The sequence below is a fragment of the Lonchura striata genome, chromosome 4, assembly GCF_046129695.1.
Source record: "Lonchura striata isolate bLonStr1 chromosome 4, bLonStr1.mat, whole genome shotgun sequence".
In the NCBI taxonomy this organism is placed as follows: domain Eukaryota; kingdom Metazoa; phylum Chordata; class Aves; order Passeriformes; family Estrildidae; genus Lonchura; species Lonchura striata.
The window spans coordinates 64,322,593-64,345,558 of NC_134606.1; the positions used below are offsets into that span (position 1 = coordinate 64,322,593).

General features: G+C 48.8%; 1 protein-coding gene across 1 annotated transcript; it reads right to left on the reverse strand.

Moving 5' to 3' along the window:
- Nucleotides 1–15,973: 15,973 nt before the first annotated feature.
- LOC144246148 (serine/threonine-protein kinase pim-3-like) lies at nt 15,974–21,752 on the reverse strand. The gene is made up of 8 exons (XM_077782604.1): nt 21,255–21,752; nt 19,400–19,515; nt 18,646–18,803; nt 17,849–17,952; nt 17,706–17,756; nt 17,042–17,408; nt 16,473–16,649; nt 15,974–16,151 (listed from the first exon to the last, which is right to left on the reverse strand). Exons 1-8 carry the CDS (start codon nt 21,750–21,752, stop codon nt 16,048–16,050), a joined length of 1,575 nt encoding a protein of 524 aa, XP_077638730.1. The 3' UTR covers nt 15,974–16,047.
- Between the last annotated feature and the right edge of the window lie 1,214 nt (nt 21,753–22,966).

Below are 22,966 nucleotides of genomic sequence, written 5' to 3' on the forward strand. Positions count from 1 at the left end.
CCGGGCCGGGAGGACGGCTCCTCCCGGGCGGGCTTCGGCGGGAGCCGCCGCCGCCACTGCTGCACCGTCCGGGCGCCGGGATCGTCCCGGCCCCATCAAGGCCGGGCCGCGCCGAGGGGGCCGCGGAGGGAGCGGGGCCGCTCCCCGCGGCAGCCGGTGGCCATCTTAGTCCTCCTCCTCCTCCTCCTCCTTGGCGCCGCGTGCCCCCTCCCCGCCCGCTGCCAGCGCTGCCTCCTCCCTCCGCTGCTCCTCCCTCCTCCTCCTCCTCCCCTTCCCGCTGCTCCCGGCTGACTGCGGTCGCTCCCGCTGCCCGAGGAGGGCCGGTTGGCCCTGGCAGGCCGCGAGCCCGCTTCTTAGTCCGAGGGCTTATTACGGTTACCTTACTTTTTGGTAGGTTTGGCTTCTCCCCGTTCCCTGACGGAATTCCCACTCCTTTAGTGCTGACCGCCCGTGTCCTCTCCCCTCTGCCCCGCCGCCACAGGCCCGAGCAGCTGACACGCGAGGAGAAGCCGTCCCGGGCAGGGATCTGGATGTACGATGAGAAAGGGAGTACAGGTCGGTGCCGGAGCAAACAACCCACCCTTGAGCTGGGCTTGAGGTGCTTTCCCTTCTCGCTCTTTGTCAGGTGTACATGTAGGGAAAGTCCACTGGATAGCCGTAGTGCCGACCACAAAGAGGACGGTATGCCTGTGCTGATCGACCGCTGTCATCTGTATGACCCAGATGTTTAAACAGAATTAGTGACCCTTTTCCTACTTAATCCAGAACTCCTGTTAAATTTTTGTCTGCAGGAGAAAACATCTGTTTAGCCTCGTGCTGGGCACACAGTGCAGGGTGTAACTGCAATCCCGGATACTCCTGAGGAGCAGTGCAAATGTGTGTCCACACGTGTGTGACCAGATATCCTTCTGCCTTTTTCTAGTCATTTATAAACTTACCTCCTCTAAGAAATAAGCTGCTAACAGCCTTTCACTCTCCAGCAGCTTTGTTTGGGGTATTTTTTTTTGTTTGTTTGTTTACAAAATCCCTTCTGAAGCCTTCATTGAAAAAACAAAATAGCAGTTTGGAGAATCTGGCTGCAGGGGTAAAAGCTGCAATAAACAATGCAGAAACCATCCATGACCTCTATGTTTCATTGGCAAATTATCACAAGCACCAAGAACCAGGACCATCACTTCTTGCCTGTGCTACCTGTGCTACAGGGGCTTATTAAAGGAAAATGTGCACTCTGTTGTGCTTCAGGATAAATGGAGTGAACATCATTTATCCATTCTTCTTTCTCTGGCCATTAGCATCAAACATGGAAATGCACTTAATGTTTTCTCTGGCTGGTGTTCTGCTGTTCAGCTGGCAGTGGAAATTATCTGGTCCCATTCAGATGGGAAAAACTGCTTAAAACTCACAGATGTCCTGAGTGATACTAGCTCTACTTCAGCTCCTACAAAGCACTCACTGAAGAAAAAAGTATAACTCCAAACGAAGAAAGCCTACTTCTCCCAACTGAAAAGCAAAGTAAGCAAGGAAAAGGGTCTAACATCCTTGCCTACACAATACAGTGCCATCTTTACTTGTTGAAGACATCGTCAGGCATTCAAAATTCACTGCGTGGCCAGAAGCAACATCTAGCCCAGCTCAGGAGAACAGTCCAGGCTATAGTTTGGGTTGGAATGGAGCCAACTGTCCCTTTGCAATACCTGTATCTTTCTTTCTGTGCAGGACAATCAGTGGAGAACAGGCACCAAGAGAGAAATCATGCACAGTATATCAGCTGTAGTCCTGTCACAGCAACTGTAATACAATCAGTGGCAGAAGCTCTTAAGACAATTGGTATTCTTGTGTCTCACAAGAAAAACTTAAATTTTATTCCATGTGTATCTTGTTTTGCCCCCACTAATGAAATGCTTACTTTTGCCTACTTTTTAGACATAGAGCATTGTCACAACTTCTTCCCAATCACTTTTTGCAGCCTCCCATTCCCACGTCACCTGCTAACACCTGAAATTGTCACTGTCTGCTACATTTGTCTATGGCTAAGGCCATATAGGAAATGTTACAAGGATAAGAAGGGGAAATGAGAATATTCAAAACATGAAACTGTAGATTTTCTTTCAGCCGATGCCTTTCTGAGGGCACTCACCATGTTTTCTATGCATCATAGAGCAACATATACACAGAAAGAAAAGTATGTGTGTTGGGTTGCTTGCTATCACATACCAGGCTGACATGTTTTACCTACCCCCTTAGTGAAGGCTAAGCTCAGGAGTCAGTGGAAAATATATTTCTGCTACAAAACTGCCAAGGGCTCTATCTCAGTCCATTCAAAGTTAACATGCACTGAATTTTTACAGATGCATCCTCCAACCATGCCAATCTAGAAACAAAAACACAATGAACTCTGCTAGGCAGAATTTGGCCCCATTTGGTGTTTTTATTCTGAACTGCAACAAAGGGAAGCACTGACTCCATCAGCTTGTTCCGACAATTATTTCACTTACTGTGCAAGATGCAGCCTGTGAATGGTACATAGCAGTTACACTTCACAAAACAAACAATCTTCTCCCTGTAATTTACGTGTAGGAGGAGACTTGTATCTTTCTTAGGTAATGGTTCATCAGGACCTATCTGAGAGAGCTCTACTGAGTAAGAAGCAAAGCTAACAGAGATGGTGCTGTTCCTAATTCATTATAAGTAGTGGGAAATAAGCAAAATCACCTAGGATGGCAGTGGGAGTTGCAGGGACATCTGTATGCTATTCCAGATAAACATTTTGCTGCATGCCAAGTTACACTGTTTTTTCTTCTTGCACAGCTAATGCTCATTGGATTCCTATTTATAGTCCCAATCTTTCGGTCAGTTGTCACAGTTCCAAAATAAATAAGGGCAAGCTGTAATGTTCCATACTGAGTGACACCAGACACTCTTTCTACCTTCTCAGCATCTCTCCTCTCACAAAACTTATCACAGGTACCTGCTTGTCTTTCTCAGAGAAGGTGTGAAATAGTAATTACAGTGCTATAGTTAGACAAAATAAAGTATTTACAGTTAATCTTTCTTCCACTTTGCAAAGCAACTGTGCACAAGGGATTGCATCAATCATTTTAAAATGAGGATATATATTTAAATTTCTTTGCCTCCTTTTTTAGAGGGTAAGGTGAAACTGGAACAATTGACTTCCAGCGGTGCAATGCCAGTCTGCTTTCAGGTGAGATGTTCATATACTTCCATTGCATTTATTTCACACATCCTGGACATAAAGCTAAATCTGTCCTCTAAGCATATACTAGCTTATGGCAAAGTACAGGCAACTCCAGAACTGGGAAGAAATTGCTACAAGAAAGTATAATAAAATTGAATGAATTTTAGTCTTTTTTTTAATTAGAATTTTTTTAAACGGAGGAAAATAGCACTGCTTCCCAAATTTACACAGCCTTATGTTTTAATCATACAGGTTCTTAATACTTCCTCTGAGAATTACTCTTCCCTCTCTCCTTCTTGCTTGTTTACAGATAGTTTTTGGTATTAAATAAGAGGAAGAGTGGGGCTGTCAAGGGTCTAGTGTCCCTGTCCTGTGACGCTCATGTTGAATTTGGCTGAAATTCAAAAAAATAAAAAAAAGTAAAGTCCCTTGTCCCACATACTCTTCAGAAAAATAATGGCCTGCTTGCCAGAAGTTAATAAATTATACAATCCCCAAATAGTCTACTACTGAGATCATAGCATTTGTAAAGCATTAACACAGTCACCACAGCAGAAACACCAGCAACCTGATGGAGTAACAGTCAAAGAAACAGCAGCCAGGAGTGCTACTCCTTCACCCTTGGGACCCAGCAATCCAGCTCCACTTTGGATAAAGAGCCTTTCTTATTCTGTCAGTGTTAGTCACATCGTTCAAATAAATAAACATTTGCATCCCAGTGCTGCAGAATCCAAGTTTAAGGGTAGATGATTTAAGAATAGTTTGTTACAGCTGGTCATAATGTGTAGGTTTTTTCTTCTAAGACAAAACCACTAACAAAGCAGCATTGAAAGCAAGAACATGAGGATGAAGAGAAGAAGCAGAACAGAGGATGGTGAGATAACAGAATTCCCAGCCCACAAAGCTTTAGGCCACATCTGTAACTGTAAAAAAACCCAGAGCTTTCAGTTTAGTTCTCAAAATCCCTGCTCTTCTTCAGATTATTTGTCCAGAACTGAGTTCTTATGATGGAGGCTACAAGTCTAGTAGTGCATAACTTGTCATACATAACTTGTGTATAATTAAATATTATTCAAAGAATAAAGCGTTGATAGAAAAAGACACACACCAAACTTGCTTGTAGACAAGTATTACATTGTGCACATATGTATATGGAAAAGAGCATGTAGTTAACAAGAATATAAAATAAACTTCATGATACTTAATATTTAGAGGATGTGGAAAATTTAGAGGTCAGAGCCATATTCTATGGGTCTAAATTTTTGTGTACCTGTATGCTAATGATTCTTTTTAGACTCACAGACCTGCACAGGCAAAAGGCAACCCCAAATTCAAGGGCCTGGATTGTGTTCAGGCAACCTGAATGTGACTCTGCATGTCCAATGAAAGTAGGAAAAAGGAGCAGATGGCAACAGAGAAGGTGCAGTTCAGCTGAGGTCATTGTGGCTTACGAAGCCTCAAAGCCTGATGATCCCAGGAGTGAATCTGAGAGGATGAGATCACACTCAGTGAGGGAAAAATGCTGCCATCTGGTGCCTCTGGAGGAAAAAAAAAAAAAAAAAAAAAAAAAAAGGATTATGTTGATGGTGTGCTCTTCCTCTGCAGTGGTATCAGTGCTTCTGATTCAGTCCTGCAGACCTCCAGCTGTCTTTTTGTTGTTAGGAGGTGTTACCATTCTGCAAGTATTACTATAAACAAACAGGCTGAAAAAGTACATTTTACAGTGGTTTGCCCACAAGAGGAATATCTTTAGGTTTTAATATAGTCTTTAAGGCAATTTTAGGAAAGATGTCTTCACACAAAGTCACGTGTGAGAATAACATAGTCCATATACATTTTGATGAAGTTATACATATTCACACCAAGAGATTTCAAAATGCTCTTCTTCACAAATTATATATACATGTATATATTTTACTATTATGTAGCAGAAGAAACTTTAAGTCTGTGAAGTACATCTGAGAATGAAGACGCTGGCTTTTGCTATCAAGTTGAGTGAAAAAGTTTAGCAGAACAGGAATTCAATGCACTTTTTTTGCAGAACCTTGAGCATCACTGCCCAGCCTCTAACGCCCACTATTTTATCTTATGAGCATTGTAGATTATATTAAGTGCATGTCAGAAGCCTCAGAGGATACACTAAACACTACTTACTTTTATAATTCACCTCTTACATCAGTCTATTTTGGATTGTTGTTGATAGAGCCTCAGAGGATGTACCAAATATGTACTGAGACACTCCGCAGTGTTAGAATGAGGGAGTGTTATTTTTGTCTAAGATATTTTTATTTTTATAAGCTTTCACAGAAAGCCATAATGGTAGCTTGAGGAGATTGAAATTACTGATTAAATTAAAACCCATACATTGCTCTATTTTAGATGTAACAAAGATAACACTTTCTGGAAACTTAAATTTGTTTATCCTTTGACTAAGGAAAAATCTGAGGGCCACAGGTCATCTTCCAACTGGAAGTAAACTAAGTAAAATAGTTCATATACCATATTCATTTTTAGACACAGCATTTTTGTAACAAAGGGGTCACAAAACCTCAGGAATGAAATTCACTCTTGCAGATAAGCTAACTCAGGCAGCACCAGTGATTTCCTAGGAAGATACTCTAATGTAAGAACAGCTTCAAATTCATGAAGCAACCCAAGGACCAGAGAGTCTTGCAAAGCTCAGTACAACTCTGCTGAGCAAAGATGAGGAACACTTTCCATTTAGTTTCCTGCCTTAATATATCTACAGCCACTTTATACATGTTTTTCATAAAAAATCCCTACATTTTCATTCAAAACAGAGTTAGATCCTTATATCACTAATGTTGCTTTGGAAGAACTTGGAGTTTCTTCCTCTCCAACAGTATTGGAATTGCTTGTGGATACATGGAGGGAGTCTGGATTTTTTATATGTGTACATAACTTGTGGTAGAGGAGTAATTTCTTTGACAGTCCCTTGACCATTAACAAATCAGGCAACTTGAAGCCCTTCTAATATTCTTAGCCATATCATATAAAACTAGGTTTAAGAAACAATAAAAAAGTTTTGTCAGTGTCTTTGGCAGCCTTGTTAACAGCAACTTCAGTTGTCAGCCTCCCTAAAAGTTACAGTCTGGGAAGGGCATTTCATTTCACACATAAAAGTAATTTTGCACAACTTCCACTTCCAAGTAGAGTAACTGAATCATGTCAGCAAGGTGATCCAAAGAGATTTCTTAGTAGCCAAACTTCTGGTGATTCCCAAGGGATTTGATGAGAGATTTTTGTAGTAGATTGATAGATAAGCAATCTTCTGAGCAAGCCATGGGAAGCATGCCTGGAAAGAGCCTGTGCCTTGTCACTGTGCTTATATTAACCTGGTCTACAGGGTCCACATCTCCACTGGATCACTCTTTAGGTTCCTGCCTTTTGAGAGGAGTGGGAAAACACCATGCTAAAATAATCAGGGCTCTAGATATCCTTAGCCCAGAAAAGTAGAATTATAGTAGAGATAAGCTACAGCCCTAGTGTATATGTAGGGTCTTGAGGATAACAAAACACAGCTCATGGTCTCTAAAATGACTTGCCCAATGCTTTCCAAATGACTAGATGTGTTAACCTCTGGGCCCAGGTTGCCACGATACAAACTCAATTAGTTTCTCAGAATACTTTAGCCATTGGCCCACAATTATTGCTCAGTGCACTCATGCATTTCAAAGCCTCTGTTGCAGGGATACCAGAAAGATGTCGCATATCTTAGCTTTTCCTTAATTTATGCAGATGGGTGCAGATAATTTTCAGCATCATTGTCCATCTGTGCACTAGCATGTGCTACTTTAAACATGTCAAAATGGCACTTTGCCTTCAGTCACAAGAGGAAAGCAGAGACTCCTGGCTTTTTTATGTCATTACTTTAGCCAACCAGCTTTTGCAAAGTTTTTTTGATACTCAAAATGGATGCTTAAGCTGTTCTGGAAGAAGATATGTGCAAATATCCCATAGTAAGACTACTACCAGCTCAGTACGTGGACATCAGCTTACACTTTTTAAAGAATTTTTCATACATAAATGCTATCTAAAAGAATGGCTTCTTCTTTCAACACCAAATTGCCACTGTCAGCTGTAGACTGTTGGCTTCTGAAAATGCAGCAGACCCCTCAGCTCCCCCCTGAAGCAGAAGAAGTGGTTGCAGCTTGATGTAATCTGCTTCTGAAGTTCAAGTCAGCCACATGGCCGACCACACAGGATGGAGTTTGAGCACCGCTTTGCCAGAGGCACATTCATCCCAATGTTTATGGCTAGCACATGCACTTGTTTTATCGTGGATGGATAGCATGTCTGAAAATAAAACTTGGGTCTGAAAGGCAGAAGTTTTCTGCATGATTTTAAGCTTGTTTTTTTCCCCCTCCCATTAAATCAGCTGATCAAAAACTACACAAACTAGCTTGCATGTTCATTTTAATCCTCTCATCTGTTCTCTTGCACCACATGATCCTTTCTTCCTCAAAACACCCAGCAGCTTTGTACATTGTCAGCAGTAAGAAACCAAGTACAGGAACCTCCAGAATTTCATGGGCCTCTGACAGAAGGCAGTCCTGAATGTTATTGCACACTTGTTGTCTCTTCATGAGCACACTGCTTTCTCAAAACATCTAATGAAGACTTGGAAAACAGTCCCTTCCCATAAACTCTTCCTGAGAGTATTCCTTCATTTGTGACACAAATCTTTCCTGTCAACAAGTTTGCTCGCTCTCCTCATAATTTCCTCCTGTGTCCTCTGAAGAGATAAACTGCAAACTCTGCAACTGGCTTTTATTTCCTCTTTCAGGCACTGACCAGAAAAGCATGGGGATATTCTCTTGTTGAGTCATCAGCATAAAATGCTGACTATCACGACCAAGTGAAAAGATGGCAGTTCCTGCGAAATCTGTGTTTTGGGAAGTGGCCAACAGAGCTTGAATAACCTCTCCTAGCTGGTTAGTGGGATAAATTAGTAGAAACATTACATTTTCCAGCAGAGGCTACAGGAGGGAAGGAAGGCCACAAATCACATTTTTAGGAGGAATGCCCTGCTTATCTGCTCTTACTAAAGCCAAAGTGGTAGAAGGTAATGTTTGCAGAAACAATTTTTGCAGTAATTCCATTCTCCAGCCTGTTCAAGAGGTGCCAATCATTTGGCCACCAAAACCTCGGTTATCCCTCATAAGGAAGTACTTGATCTAGTTTATTCTGTGATTTGTGACACAATGTTGAATTATTATGAAAATTATTCACCTTTGGTCCGAGATAAGGACTGTAGGAGAAAAGCTGCTAGCCTTCAACCTCTGTGATATAGATTCTTCTCGTTTCCCCTCACCAGGGAATCACCCTCAGATACAGAGCCTTCTCATTCTTCTCACCTGGAAATCACAGCTGGTTCTTAAACCTATTTATTAAAAGTTTGCAGATCAGATTCCTATGGAAGTGGTCTTCGTTTCAGATTCTACTAGCACAGTGACTGAAAAGGAGAAATTAAGAAAAATTAAAAAAATACTAGGACTAAAATGGAGAACAACTTCCTGTGTTCACAACAGAATTCATACTAAGAACAGCATTTGTGGTAGACTCGCAGTATTGGATTAATTTAGGGGATTTTAACCTTTATATGCAACCTCAAACAAGAAATATTAATTGGGGGAAAAAATCATTATAATGTTAAGTTACATGATTTGTCTTTTCCTCCATGACTGTCTAAAGACTGGTGAGGGCAAGAAAAATCAGAAAACTCAAATTATATTGCCTCACATGATTGACTTCTAATACTCAGAGAATCACATTTCTGTGACAATTTTCCAGCAGTAACAAAGCTTCTAAATTAAAGGTGAGATTGCTTAGTCATCAGGACTTGGTGGTGTAGTTGTACCTGCTGTAGGGGATTGTATTACATGAGCTATGATTACCATTCTATTCCTACTTCTCTGTTGCACAAATGGCCCAGCAGAATGCCTAAAATTGAAAGGTGACTCAGTCTCCCTATCCAGAAATAACATTGATATTTTTTGCATGAGTATACACTCTAGCTTGCAGTTTTGATGATAAAATCCTTCCTGAGACACCCAGGGAAGGTCTCTACCATGTAGGAGTTTCCATCACTGTTCCTAGAGGCTTACTGAGCAATTCACATGCTTCCCACGTACCACATTTCCACCATCTGTAGCTTCCACGTGGTTTCCAGATGTCCTATGCCACCAGCAGTTGTTTGTGAAGCAGCCTCCAGAGCAGGGCTTTCTCACGGTTTCCAGGGCAATGCAACATGGCCACACAGTACCCCTAGCTCGCCAAATCACCATCTCCAGCCTACACAGCATCCCACCACCAGCCAGAAGGCTAAACTCAGGCCAGACTCACCTTGTCTTAATTGCACAAAGTTATTCAGAGCAAAAGGAATTGTGTCCAGCAGGCTGCAGAAGGGGTTTTCTGTAAGTGGATTGCAGGGGGTGAGAGCTGCTTGCGAGAGACAGGTGCCTGGAAGGTGACAGAGCTTTTGGGGGATGGAAGTGTTTTCTAATGGCGATGGCATGAAGAATATGATTTGTGTGCTTGAGCAGGTTCAACCAGGCTGCCCAGCTTCAGTTAGGAAATGCTGTGTCTTCCTTCCTGATCATGGAGACACATCTGAGTTGGCTATTTTGCACAACTGCTTTCATTTCAGGTAATCTCAATCCATGCAGAAAAACCTTCATCTGCTTCCTCTATCATTCCCTTTCCAAAATACAGAAAAGCCTTCTTCTAGCTGTTTGTTTTTTTGTTTTGGTTTGGTTTTTTTTTTCTCAATGAGCAGGTGAGAAACTTAAGTGGCTAATTCAGAAGTACAGTCTGTCCCAAAATGCAGGAGACATTTGCATGCTCTTGTGAAAAAGATGTGGCACCTTAGTAGATTACTTGATTTTCAAGTTGTTGCACCTAGACGAAGTCATAAGGTAGAAACTCACTTGGTTTTTTAAATAGCTAGCTCTGGCAAAGTGTCATCTTTCCCTTGGGTTTGGGCAGTTTGGTCTGTGAATACAGCTAATTTAGGTATTATACTACATTCTCTTGGCTAGGTGGGTGTTGAACCAGGTGCTTGTAATTCTGTGGGACCACCAGGCAGGTGCACTCTGCAACGCCATCCTCAGTGCCAAGGGCTGCAGGCTTGCCTTCAGGGTGGCTGGAACATGAGAATGGCACCTCTGGCACCTAACACCCCAAAAAAACCCCCATTCTCAAGCCTCTGGCTGTGCTTTGAGTTTGTTTTTTTTTTTTGTTGTTTGTTTGGTTTTTTTTGGTTTTTTTGTTTTTTTTTTTTTGGCAATACCTTGCAGAGGAGATGCCTGGTGCAATCTGTGTTTCACAGCCAAGCAGGTGGATGATGCAGGACAGCTGTAGGTTGCAGGCAGTGCAAGAGGAGAGAGGATCAGTATCTTCTCTGATACTTCAAGCAGCTTCTTCTGGGGGCAGGAACACAAACAAACTTCCCCCTCTCCTCTCTTACAGTACTTGTCAAATCAGACAGTGTTCAAAAATACTAGTCTGGTTTTGTGGAAAAAAGGGCTATTCTCTAAAGATATTGGAAGCAGGTAAAGCATCTAGCTCGGTCCTTTTGTCTGAAGGAGACAGATTTCATTTGAACTACCAGAATATATTCCAGTATTTTAGTCCAGGACACAAGTACTGTTTTCCAAAATACTGCATTCAGCTGTCTGCCTCTTTCTATGTGAATGCGCTTGATTTACAGGTTTCTCCTCATAAGTCTTCCTGTAGAGATTTCTGCTTTAGGGTTTTGTATGTGTTTTTTAAAATAAAAATAATTAACTCCCCCCAACAAATGTCAATTTTTACATCTAAAAACACAAACATAAAATAACCTGTTTACTGATGGCTACATAGAGAACAAAGCTGAATGGTGAGAAGGTTGATTTATAATGCATTTTCCCAAAAAAACAGTTACTGAAAGAAGACTATGAGAACAAGGCTTAAGCAATGGAAAAGTTGCACACCTTTTAATAATAATTAAAAAGTTGCTATATTAATCCTCAGTTAAGCAATAGTTTTGTCCTTCTCTACTCTAGAAGTACACTAAACTACAGTCTGAGCAAATGTAATATTATTCACCCAACTGTGTTCTTGAGTATAGTAGACAGAGATAAAGTCCTAATAGCACATGTCAGAGGTTTGTTAGGGAAATCAGTGTGGATCAATTCTGCCTCCAGAACAGACAAACCCATTCATGGGATTGTCTTTGCTCAGGGACCAGGTTGTACATGGTGGATAATGCAGAGAGATGGAACAACATGATGTGTACCTCAGGGAGATCTGATTGTGGGGTGAAACTATTGTGCAAATATCACTGTTTGCTGGATGTTACTGCCAGTGTCTGTACATGAAAACACAGACATGAGACAGAAGGAAATGTGTAAGTGTGGAAGGTTTGAGCAAGTGAGATGGAAGTGTGAAAAATGCATATTTTATTATTGGCTTTTCGCAAATGTTACAATGAATATTATATGTGTAATGTTAGAAAGTTATGCTGTGTTAATTCTCTTAAGTAGTGTGTTCAATATAGTTTTAGGTTACAACATAATATTGAAATAGAAATCTCTGATGTAGGATTTTTTTACTAGCTCAAGCAAGAGATGAGATAATCAAGAAACTCTTCACACAGAGATGACAGTGACTTGGGGCTCATAAAGAGTTACTGCCTCCTTATCAGAAAAGACAAACATTCTTCCACCTTCTCTCAGTCTTTATGGAACCACCAGGATCAAGGGGAAGAAGTTGACAAAAACCAGGAAAGTTCTTAATTTGCAAGGAATTTATGCATCATGTATGAGATATATGAATATGCAACAGGCTATTGCTTTTAAGGTTATTCCTTTGTTCACAAGTCATACCTTTCATGACTTAGTGTCCGAGAGCACCCGGACGTCCGTAATTCTTTGCTTTTTATTGTCTTGTAATTGTCCTAACTCTAAACTTTGTTACTCTAATTGTATTACTATTTTTATAACCATTTTATTCTTGTTAAACTTTTAAAATTTTGAAAACCAAGTGATTGGCATTTTTCACAGAAGGAAATGTGTTTGAGGAAGTGAAAGATGGAAGTTTTGACATGAATAAATGCATGATGTTTGGCAGTATGTTGACGATATGGAAAAAATAGGTGGAATGTCCCAGGGTGACGTTGTGGTGCTTGTATCCCCAGTTGTGTGTTCTGTTTATGCTCGATGCTTTGTTCTGTGCCTTCCGGACTGGTGCCAAAAAGTGAAGGTTTGTTTTGTCTCGTTAGCAGCCGGCTCACCTCCCCCCACGGGCTGTGTCTAGGAGAGAGGATAGGGCTTGCTTGCTGGCTGGCTCTTTGCTCTCGCTCCTGCTTTTGCTTTTGCCCTTGCTTTTTTTTCTTTCACTTTCCTGAATACCATTCCAACCAGCTCCAGACTGGGACCTGGGAAACACCGAGAGACACCGAGAACCTGCCTTTTGTGACCTGCAACAGCCATCCCCAGCGCCAGAGACCAAGAACTGGGCGACCACAAGAGACTTTCTGAATTTGTCATCTCTTCAGAGCGGTGAAAGGGTTTTTGTACTCTGATGTTGTTCATTTTTTTGTGCTGGAGACTGTTTCTGTCTGTTTAAAAAACAGGGTTTTTGTCTTCCACTTCTCTCCAAGGAAATTCTTCCCAAAGCAGGTCGGGGGGAGGGGCTGTGGGGGTTTGCTGTGGGGGGGGGGGGGGCGGGGGGCTCGTCCTGTAGGTTTTCTCCCAAATTTGCCCTAAATCAGGACAGTGGGTCTTTCCTCCTCAGATCCCCAGCCCCTCCTCGTGCAGGATCTTCGGGGCTTTTCCTCCCCATTGGCTTCCTGTGCCATGGAGCCGCTCAATACGGCCTCTTCCATGAGGTTCTGCCATGTGGATTTGTCCTCTCTGGTATCCATCCTCAGCTCCTGACTACCTGGGGGATGAAAGACAAGGAGTGGATGGGATTTGCCTCCGTGCCAGAGGGAAGGAGATCCTCCAGTGCATCCCTGGCAGGACGGTGTGTCAGGGGGGCTGTTCTGCAGCTAGGGGCCATGCTGGGCTGGGAGATGGAGCAGGAGAGAGGGGGAAAGGGGCGGTGACTTCCTCCTCACCTGCCTGGGTGTCCCAAGGCATTTTCCTCTTCCTGCAGCCTCCAAGGGCTTGGGAATGGGAAATCCTGGTTTGGGGAAAAGAAGGGATGAGTATGTTGACTTGAAAAGTTCTCTGCCCAAGGCCATCTCTGGAAGTCACTGGCCATCTGGGCTCCATTAAACCTCCCAAATGCCAAGATTCAGCCTTTGAAACGCCTCTCCGGAGTTCTCCGTCCCTGCTCCCTCCCCTTTACTGTTTGGGCTTCCCACTGTCCCAGCTGCTGGGGGGGTCACAGTTATACTCAGGGTCCCCTGCTCTCCCCAGGCTGCTGGAAGTCCCAGGAATGCCAAAAGCTCCCCCTTCTTGGGTCTTCCTGTTTAGGGATGCCAGGGATTTTTGGGGTCCCGGCTTCCCTTCTCCCCTTCTTCTCTGCTTTGGGGCGCAGGGACTCCAAGGAGCCCCCCCTCCCCTCTCCAGGCTTTTGAGGGTCCAGCTACTGGCAGCGCTCTGCCCTCTCTGGGATCCCCATTTTTGGGCTCCTGGGGGACACTGGGCTCTGCTCCTCTAGGCTGGCTCTGATGGCAGATGCCAGCAGGCCCCACAGAAGCACACATGCCCACAAGGGCTGCACTCAGGCCCGGGAGAGAGAGGGTTAATCAATGTCACCCACTGGTGTCGTTCACACGCGGCGGCAACAGATGTCGCTACGGGACAAGACATGAGTACACAGACGGTTGGGACGTTCCAAAGCGAAAAGGAGCCTGTTTTCTTCCAGCATCCGGTAAGGTATTTCGGGAATTCCAAAGGTGACCGCGGATTGGAGGATGGAATTACTACCTCTCCAACCACATTGGTCCAAAGACCATTTCTCTCCACCCACAGAGAGAAATGTAAACGATTCTATTTCCACCTGAAATGCTGTGGGAGCTCTGACTCTCAAAGATGAAAACGTTCTCAGAAGGCTGAAGAAGTTTAATGAGAAATTTAAAACTTTCCAAAGAACTCTAAAAGAAAACTTAACACTTTAAAAACTCAGGGCAACAACTGGGCTCATACTTTGCACTCCTTGCAGAAACTGAGAGAAACTGGGATCATGCTGCAAGCCAGTTGCAGGACCTGGGAATAACTGGATGCATGCTGGAGATGACTGGCATATTCAAGCCATGACTGGGGGATCATACTGGGATAAGGAACACCTTAAAAAAAGACTGACAGTCCAGAAGAAAGCACTCATCTTCCAACGAGAGGCTTCCCACTCAGAGAAGTTTTCCCAGAAGCATTATTTCAGGTCATTTTTTCTGCAGACAACAGGTCATGTTTGTTCTCTGGATCTCAGAAAATGCTACCACAGCTGCAAATACCCACAGATTTGCAGTTAGGGGTTGCAAGCAGCACTACCTGATGGCCCAGTGCAGGGGGGTAGAATTCAAATCCCCACCCAGCTGATCCACTACCGCACCTTTGGAAATTTACTATCTGGGTAACAACAACACAATCAGGCAGTAACGCAATATAGTAACACAATAAAATAGCAAAACATTATTCTAAAGATAACATAGCTAAAGGAGTAAATGACTCATAATAAAAATTTCACGTTACCGCTTGCAATTAGTCCTTGTACAGAGGACTCAATGGCTCTGGGCCTGCAGTCACCAACATCCCAGGGCTGTGGGGACACAGGGACGAGCAGCTCCTGGAGGAAATGTGTCATGGCCCTTGGACAATTGGCAGTCACCACTCACAGGTCACTGGAAAAGGGATAATTACTACTCCCAGCTCAAGCTGCAGACGATGGCTGACACACAGAGCTCTCGCCATCCCGTCACAGCGGCGTCCAGACTGGAAGGATCACGGCGCAAGTCAGGTCTTCAGGCAGAGACTGGGAGAGTCATTCAGGGCACAAGAGTGTCAGCAGCCAGCATTAAAGGGAAGAAAACTGAAAGAGCAGGCACATTTCTGAAAAAAAAAACCCACATTTATTTCCCAAACCCTGTTGTGGAAGGTCAGGGCAGTAGGCAGAAGGTGGCACAGGTTTAGTAGATGGCACCTGCCCACGGGCAGGCATCTGGGAGCTTTCCTGTGTCTGGTTACTGCACTTTCCATTACCATGGGTTGTTTTTAAGGCAGCAGAAGATATTTTTTGGGGGTAAAATGAGACCAGCACCGTGGGAATGACTCCGGCATCTCAACATTTCCTGTGGGCTCCATGCACATGACTTAGGATGGTGCAGACCAAGCTGGTCAAGTGCCTAGCCCTGCCTCCCATTTCATAGGAAGAAATAAAAAAGAGTTCAGCAGGGCTCAACCTGAAATGATATTTTGTCACTTCTGGCTCTCCTCAGAGTTCTGCTAAGAGAGGAACGTCTCTGTCCCTGAAGCCAAATAACCCTTGGAATTCACACATGGACCTGTGTGTCACTTCAAGAGACACCAAGAAGCCCTGCCACTTTGCAAGAGCAGCTGTTGTTCCACTGCCGCATTTCTTGGCTGGGCAAAGCCCCTCCTACCCGCACTACGGCCTGAGCTTGAAGATATAAAGAACCAGCCGGGAGGGCAGGCATGGAAAGCTTGACAAAGGCTGAAGACAGCACTCTGATTCCCCCCTTTTCCCAAGACGTTTCTTTAGCTGAAGTTGCTGAAAAGAACCAGCCCCTTGACACACCGCAATGGGTTTGCTGTTTTATTTTTCAGGTTCTCAGTCCTGCGTGGGACTCGCTAAGTTGGTGCTGCAGAGGCTCCGGCAAGGCATCAAAAATGCCGGCCCCGCACCCAAGGGTGGCATGAGATCTCCTCCAGCTCCGGCCTGTCCGCAGGGTGCTTGGCCAAACACCATCGGATCAGGTGCTGGAGCTCTCGGGAGAGAAGGCAGAAAGCGCCGGTCACCGGCAGAGTCTCCTGCCCAGCTGCCCCCGTCGCCCGCGGGGCCCGGGCCATGTTGTGCCGGGCTCTGGGCCGTGCCGGGCTCCCGACCGGCTCTGCCCCACGCAGGAGAGCGGCACGGCGGGACACGGCCGCCTCCTCCGGCCGCCCGTGCCGCGCTGACCCCGTCGGCACGGGCCCCTCCTGCGGCCGGCCCTGGAGGGCAGATCCACGTCCCGCGGAGCTGGTGAGGGCCGCGCCGAGCTGCGCGCCGCCAGCTGCCAAAGCCCGCCGGCTTGAGGCCGGACACCCACCTGGAGAGAGCTGCTGCCGGAAGACGAGCTTGCCCAGCACGATGTCAGGCTCATCCTGGAAGGGGAGGCTCCCGCAGACCATGACGTACAGCAGCACGCCCAGGGACCAGATGGTGGCCGCGTGGCCGTGGTAGCAGCCGAGCCAGATCCACTCGGGCGGGCTGTACACGCGCGTTCCTAGGGGAGACAGGCGGCGCTGGCCGGGCGCAGGCTGCTGCCTTCCAGAGCCTGGCGCCAGCCTCCTGGCCGAGGCAGGGGCTGCAGCCGTGGCCACAGCTTCCCCCCGAGGCCACCCCGCGTCCCCCAGCCAGCTGGCCAAAGGCACGAAACCATTCCGCAAGGCCAAGAAGGCCAGCGGAGCAGCCCAGGCCCTCGTGGGCCCGCTGAGCCCAGGGGCCGGGAGCCGCTTTTGCCCCCCCTCTGTCGGCAGGGCCGGCAGCCGGCTCCTGGGGCTCGGCATCCGCCCCGTGCCTAAAGGCGGCCGGCTGCAGGACGCAGCCCGCAGCCCAGGAGGGAACGGGGCCGTGCGGTGCCTGGCACCGGGAGCAGGGCTCAGGCCATGGGCTCACCGGCAAAGCCCGTGAAGGCCCGCTCCTGGAGGAAGGTGCCGCAGCCGAAGTCAATGAGCTTCAGGTGGCCGCTCTCCGGGTTCACCAGGAGGTTCTCTGGCTTGATGTCCCGGTGCAGGACGCCGCAGACGGTGCAGTGCCGCACGGCCTCCAGCACCTGGCAGAAAAGCCAGCGCGCCTGCTCCTCGCACAGGCAGCCCTGCTCCTGCAGGAACTGCAGGAGATCCTGCGATGCCTCCGGACGCTCCAGCACTAGCACAAAGCTGTCCGGCAGCTCAAACCAATCGAGGAGCTGGATGATATTCTGGCAGCCAGAGCCCACCTTCTCCATGAGCACCACCTCCAAGGGCACGCGGGTGCCGTCGGGCTGTGAGCAGGAGAAAGTCAGTGCCTGCAGCAGCCTGCTGCTGCTGCTGCTGCTGCTGCAGCAGCCCTGGGGCTGCGCTGCGCCCTGCCCGGGATGCCCCAGTGCCCCCTGGCGCAGCCTCCCAGGCGCTTGCGCTTCCTCCCGCCCGGGGGATGCTCGGGGGTGCCGCTGCCCGGCCCCAGCTCCGCTCTCCGGTGTGCCCAGGCCCGCGGGGCTGCGGCTCCGCACGCTGAGCCCGCCCCGGGATTCTCCCTGCCCGCCACGCCCCGCTCTGTCCCGCTGGCCCCGTTCACTCACCAGCTCGTCCCACTGCAGGACGCTCTCCCGGGCCACGCGTTTGATGGCCACCTGCGAGCCACGGAGAGAGGAGGGCTGAGCTCCAGCCCTGCCGCTCCCCGCCGCTGCCCCTCCTGCCCCGCCCGGCCGTGGCGGCCACTCACCGGGCTCCCGTCCGAGAGGCGGATGCCCGAGTAGACGGTGCTGAAGCCGCCGCTGCCCAGCTGCGGGCCCCACAGGTACAGCTCCTGCCGCTGCCTCTGTTGCCCTGCGGCCGAGAGAAGCCATCAGCCTTGCGCCCAGAACCCCCCGCAAGTGCCCGCGAGTGAAGCGGGCCGGGCCCCCGCGGCCGCCGCGCTCTCACCTGCTTCCTGCTGCGCGCCGGGCAGCGGCCACCGCCCTGCAGCCGCCGGGCTGGCGAGCGGCAGAGCCGGGCCGGGGCAGCGCGCACAGGCGGCTGCGGCAGCCCCGGGGCAGCGGGGCAGGGCGGCACCGTCGCTGTCCCCGGCGGCGTGGGCTGGGCTCTGCTCCTGACGACGGCCGGGGCTGCAGCCCGAGCCTTGGCACAGGGGGATGCCAGGAGCGGCTGCAAGGCAGACAGGGCTTTTTCAAGCCGTGCCGTCGGAGGCACTGGAAACAGCGAGCGACTAGGCTGCTCGCAGGGGCCCTGGCCTGGCCTGGCCGCGCCCCTCCAGAGCCCCGGGGGAGCCGCAGGCAGCTGCTCGGGAGATCTCACCTGCTACTAGAAAGGCCTTGGCTGCACTCGAGGGCTGTCTTGGGGCAGCTTCCTGCAGATGGAGGAACCTCCGTGCTGTCTGGAGGCCCGTCTCCACCACCAGGCTGGGGCTGTTGCTGGCGGGCAGAACCAGAACAGCGTCCTGGCTGTCCTGGCTGCTGTGGGATGCCCACTGCTGGCTCCAGGACGCTTGCTGCCCCACCAGCTGCTCCTGAGCAGGCTCGCCTGTATCGGGCTGGGCTCCCAGTAGGACTTCAGGGCTTTCCCTTGCCACGTCAAGGGTCAGGATGGCACCTGTGTTGTTGAAGTCCGTCAGTCCAAGGGCGCTAGGAGACCTGTCCACGGGCTCTGCTCTTTCCGCAGGCTGACAGGTCTCACTGAGCCTTTGCAAGGGATGGAGGCTGTCAGAGATAGCAGAGGCTCCTGGCAGGATGCAGGGTCTCTGACAGCCTGAGCTTCCTGCATGGATGGTGATGTCTCTCCCCTGCTGTGCCATCCTTGCAGGCCTTGAGGCTCTCCCAGGAATGGAGAATCTTGCTGGGAGCAGCCTCTGGACGGGATGGAGGCTTCTGGAGGAGCTGGCTAAGCCACAGTAGGGCAGGTGGCCTTGGTTCTGCAGCTCCTCCAGTTCTTTCCACAATGCCTGCCACATCCCAGAGTAGAGCGGCTCACGTGTCCCGTTGCCATCCCCGAGGTGCAGCATCAGTTCCCGCAGCTCCCGGGCCTCTGCCAGGCAGGGGCCGCAGCTGCAGGGGCTGCCCAGGGGGCTGGCGGGAGCACGTGGCCGCTTGCCAGGAGTCGCCCGAGGCCTGGGGAACCTGGGAGCCGCAGGGGCTCCTCGCTTCCTCCGTGAGCCTCTGGGCTGGACCCTGGGGCGCTTCCTCCACTTCCCTCTCCGTGTCCGCCGGCCCCGCGGTTGCCGGTGGCCAAAGGCCCACCAGACAGCCACGGCGGCCAGCAGCAGGAGAAGCACGGTCACCAGGACGTCAGCGGCACCCATGGCTCCGGCACGTCCCGTCGCGACTGCACTGGCAGCTGCGGGCGCTGGCCCGTCTCACAGCGACAGCGCGGTGATGTCACAGCGATGTCACAGTGCTGCGGCCAGCACAGCCCTGGGACATCACAGCCCTGCCTCACGCCAGCGCTCTGCCCCTTTGTGCAGTCACAGCCCTGCCTCGGCCCCGCCCTCTGCAGTGCCCCAGGAGTGATGAGGGGGCTCCCTAGGGGCACTTGCCAGCTCTCTGGAGCAGAGCGGGTGGAAGATTCTTCTTTACGTAGGACACAGGGATGAGGAGGGGAATGTTGATGGTCTCACCTCCTTGCTGGCAGAGCACGGCACATGGATTGTCCAATGTGCCACTGCAAAGTCCTTGAGGAGGGCAAGCCCCGCTCAGCAACATCCAAGCCATCCGTGTGCTATCCACCACATTCCCGTGCTGAATCCAAACCCAGCTCTTTGCCGCTCCCTGGGAAGAAAATGGATCCTATCCCCTTGAAAACCAGTACATCACCATTCTTCACCCAGCACACCCTGTCTCTGTTTGTCTCACAGCTGGACACCTGCTCCAGATGTATTCTGCGAGGAACAGGATCAAAACTGCACTTAAAACCCTGAAATAGAACCTGCTTTGCCTTCCCATCATCCATGAGACCATGCCAGTGCCGCGTCCCCGCCCCAGCCCCCTGTCCTCAGCCCCGGCTAGCTCTCCTGCAGGGTGAGTAGGGCAAGTGGAAGCACCCTCCGCTGTACCCGGCTGAGCTTTGGAGAGTGCTTTGTGGGTCCTGAGGTCACTGCTGATTCCAACGGTGAGGAAATGAGGAGAGGCACTTGTTGGGGGCAAAAATCCGATGTTTATTGAGGTCCTGTGGATCCAACAGCACCGGAGGGGGCCAGCCAACAAGAGCAACTCGGGGGTGCAGGCAACAGGTTACATAGGGAGAGGGAGGGGGGCCGATCAGCCAGTGGGGAACAGACAGGAGTGACTCTTGTGGGGATTGACATCTGGGGGATCCAGTGAGGGGGAGACAGGGCAGGGGTCCCAGGACGTCATCCAATCTCTCGGTGCCCTGGATGGAAGTTTCTAGAGGTAGGGGAAGGGACACCGAGTGACAGACAAGGCACTTGGGAGGGGGCAGGGAACTGGCTTGGCATTTTCTATGGAAACAGACACTTGGGGAAAGACGGGAAAACTCAGGGAGAAACCAATACAGTATGGGGGTACACTGGAACAAACCATGACAGAATAAAGATGTAATGAAACATATAAAACTGCAACTCCACATCTCCCTCTTTTTTTTTGTTTAAAAGGAAAGGGAAGATAGAAGTAAAAATAACTTTTATAATACTAAAGCTAATGACAAATACAACAAAGGCTAACAAAAGTAAAAGTCCAGTTTGAACCAGGGATTGGATCCAACCGGAGTTCCCATCCTCGAAAAGAGACCCCAGCCAGTCTGATGATTCTTTCTTGAGATGTGTTATCATATTTTGCATTTTGTCTATGGTGGCACGGTTGTTCTCTGCCTTAGAACTTAGATTCATAGAGCATTTGGCCAAGGTAGTCCACACATTAGCCTGAGGCTGAGGAATAATCCATGCCTGCTGGGGTCTTACGTTGATCGTGATGGTGAGAAGGATGAGACTCAGTGTAGGTGACATCCTGGGTTGGATCTAAACTGGAACAAAATCTGAAAACTAACTTGAAGATACACGAAAAATCAGGGTAGGGGAGGTCCAGCTCAAAGGGGAACAAAGAACCAAGGGAACTGGAAAGGGAAGAGGTAGACCCAAAAAGGGAAGATTTTTTCCGCCTTCTGAAGGCAGCATGTCCCACCTGAGGACTCTCCGGTTTGGCTTGGACTTTGGGGACATATGGCCTGACAAATTTGGAGGGGATCCATCTCAGGCCTGAGGGCGTGGATACACAAGCATATCCCCGTCCCCAGGTGACTAAATCATAGGGCCCCTCCTGCCGCCAGGTCTCAGGATCTTTAATGAGGACCGGCGGCTTTTCCCTGACCTTGCCCTGCTCATAGTTGTTAAAGTGCCGAGTGATTGGCGGATTTAAACATTCAAAAGAGCAGTTAAGAAAGTTAACGGTAAAGAGGGCCCGCGCTAATTGAACCTGGGGGGACTCTACCTTAATTACCGGCTGTTGTTTTAACATCCGTTTAAGACTCTGGTGAGTCCTCTCCACCACGGCCTGGCCTGATGGGGAATAGGCGATGCCAGTCTTGTGTTCTATTCCCCATTGCTGTAGGAAGCTGGCAAACTCCTTGGAGGTGTAACCTGGGGCATTATCTGTTTTGATTAATTTGGGGACGCCCAGCATAGAGAAAGCCTGTATCAGATGTTTCTCGATATCTGAGGCTTTCTCCCCTGTGTGGGCAGAGGCGAAAACTGCCCCAGAGAAGGTGTCAACGGAGACATGGACGTACTTCATCCTCCCAAAGGAATGGATGTGAGTAATGTCCATCTGCCACACCTCACAGGACTTCAGACCCCTAGGGTTGGCCCCTGTGCTCACCAATGGTAGGGGGAGCGACTTACAGGACGGGCATGTGGCCACAATGGCCCGAGCCTGGTCCTGGGTAAGGTGGAACTGTCTTACCAGTCCTGGCGCATTTTGATGGTAGAGCTGGTGGCTTCTTTTAGCCTGTTGGAATTTATCAGGGAGCGGCGCCATTTGCACGGGGGCGGCAGCGAGGGAATCGGCACGCCTATTGCCCTCAGCCAAGAACCCCGGCAGGTCAGTGTGTGACCTGATATGCATCACATAGAACAGTTGCTCCCGGTGGGAGACCAACTTAATTAATTTTGAGAGCAACCTATTCAAGGCATCGCTGGAAACACCTTGCAGGATTGCATCCTGCGCTCTAGACACTACAGCTGCTACGTAAGCCGAATCGGTGACCAAATTAAAGGGTTCAGAGAACCGCTCAAAAGCTCTAATGACGGCGGCCAACTCAGCTACCTGAGGGGAGCCTTCCACCTCAACAACATCTGCCTCCCACTGCTGAGTTTGAGGATCTTTCCAAGTCACCACAGACTTGTGGAACCCTCCGGATGTGTCAGTAAAAACTGTTAGGGCTTTCAAGGGTTTCTTGCTCTGAATTCACTTTGTTGATAGTGTGAATTGAATCTCTGAATTAAAAATTTTGTGGACCGGTCTCAAAACTGAAATTTTGCCTGTGTAGCTATCTAGAGCAAATTGTAATGATTCATTTTCCTGTAACAGGTGTTCCAACATAGCCTTTGTGAATTGGCCTGATTCTAATTTAATGGGAACGTGAATGCATTCAAAGTCACATCCCGCCAACTCCCGAATCCGTGCTCTAGCCTTGCAGATTAGATCTGCCACCAGCTCTTGTGGTCGTGTCATTCTCTTGGACCGGTGGTGACTTAGGAAAACCCACTCCATTGATGGAGAGTGGGTCCCTTTGGTCCTGGTTACCCTTCCCTAGGGTGTCTGTCCACTGAAAGATAACACCATGGAGGTGTGGCAGTCTGCCCAATACGATGAATTTGAAGGGCAGACCCGGATCG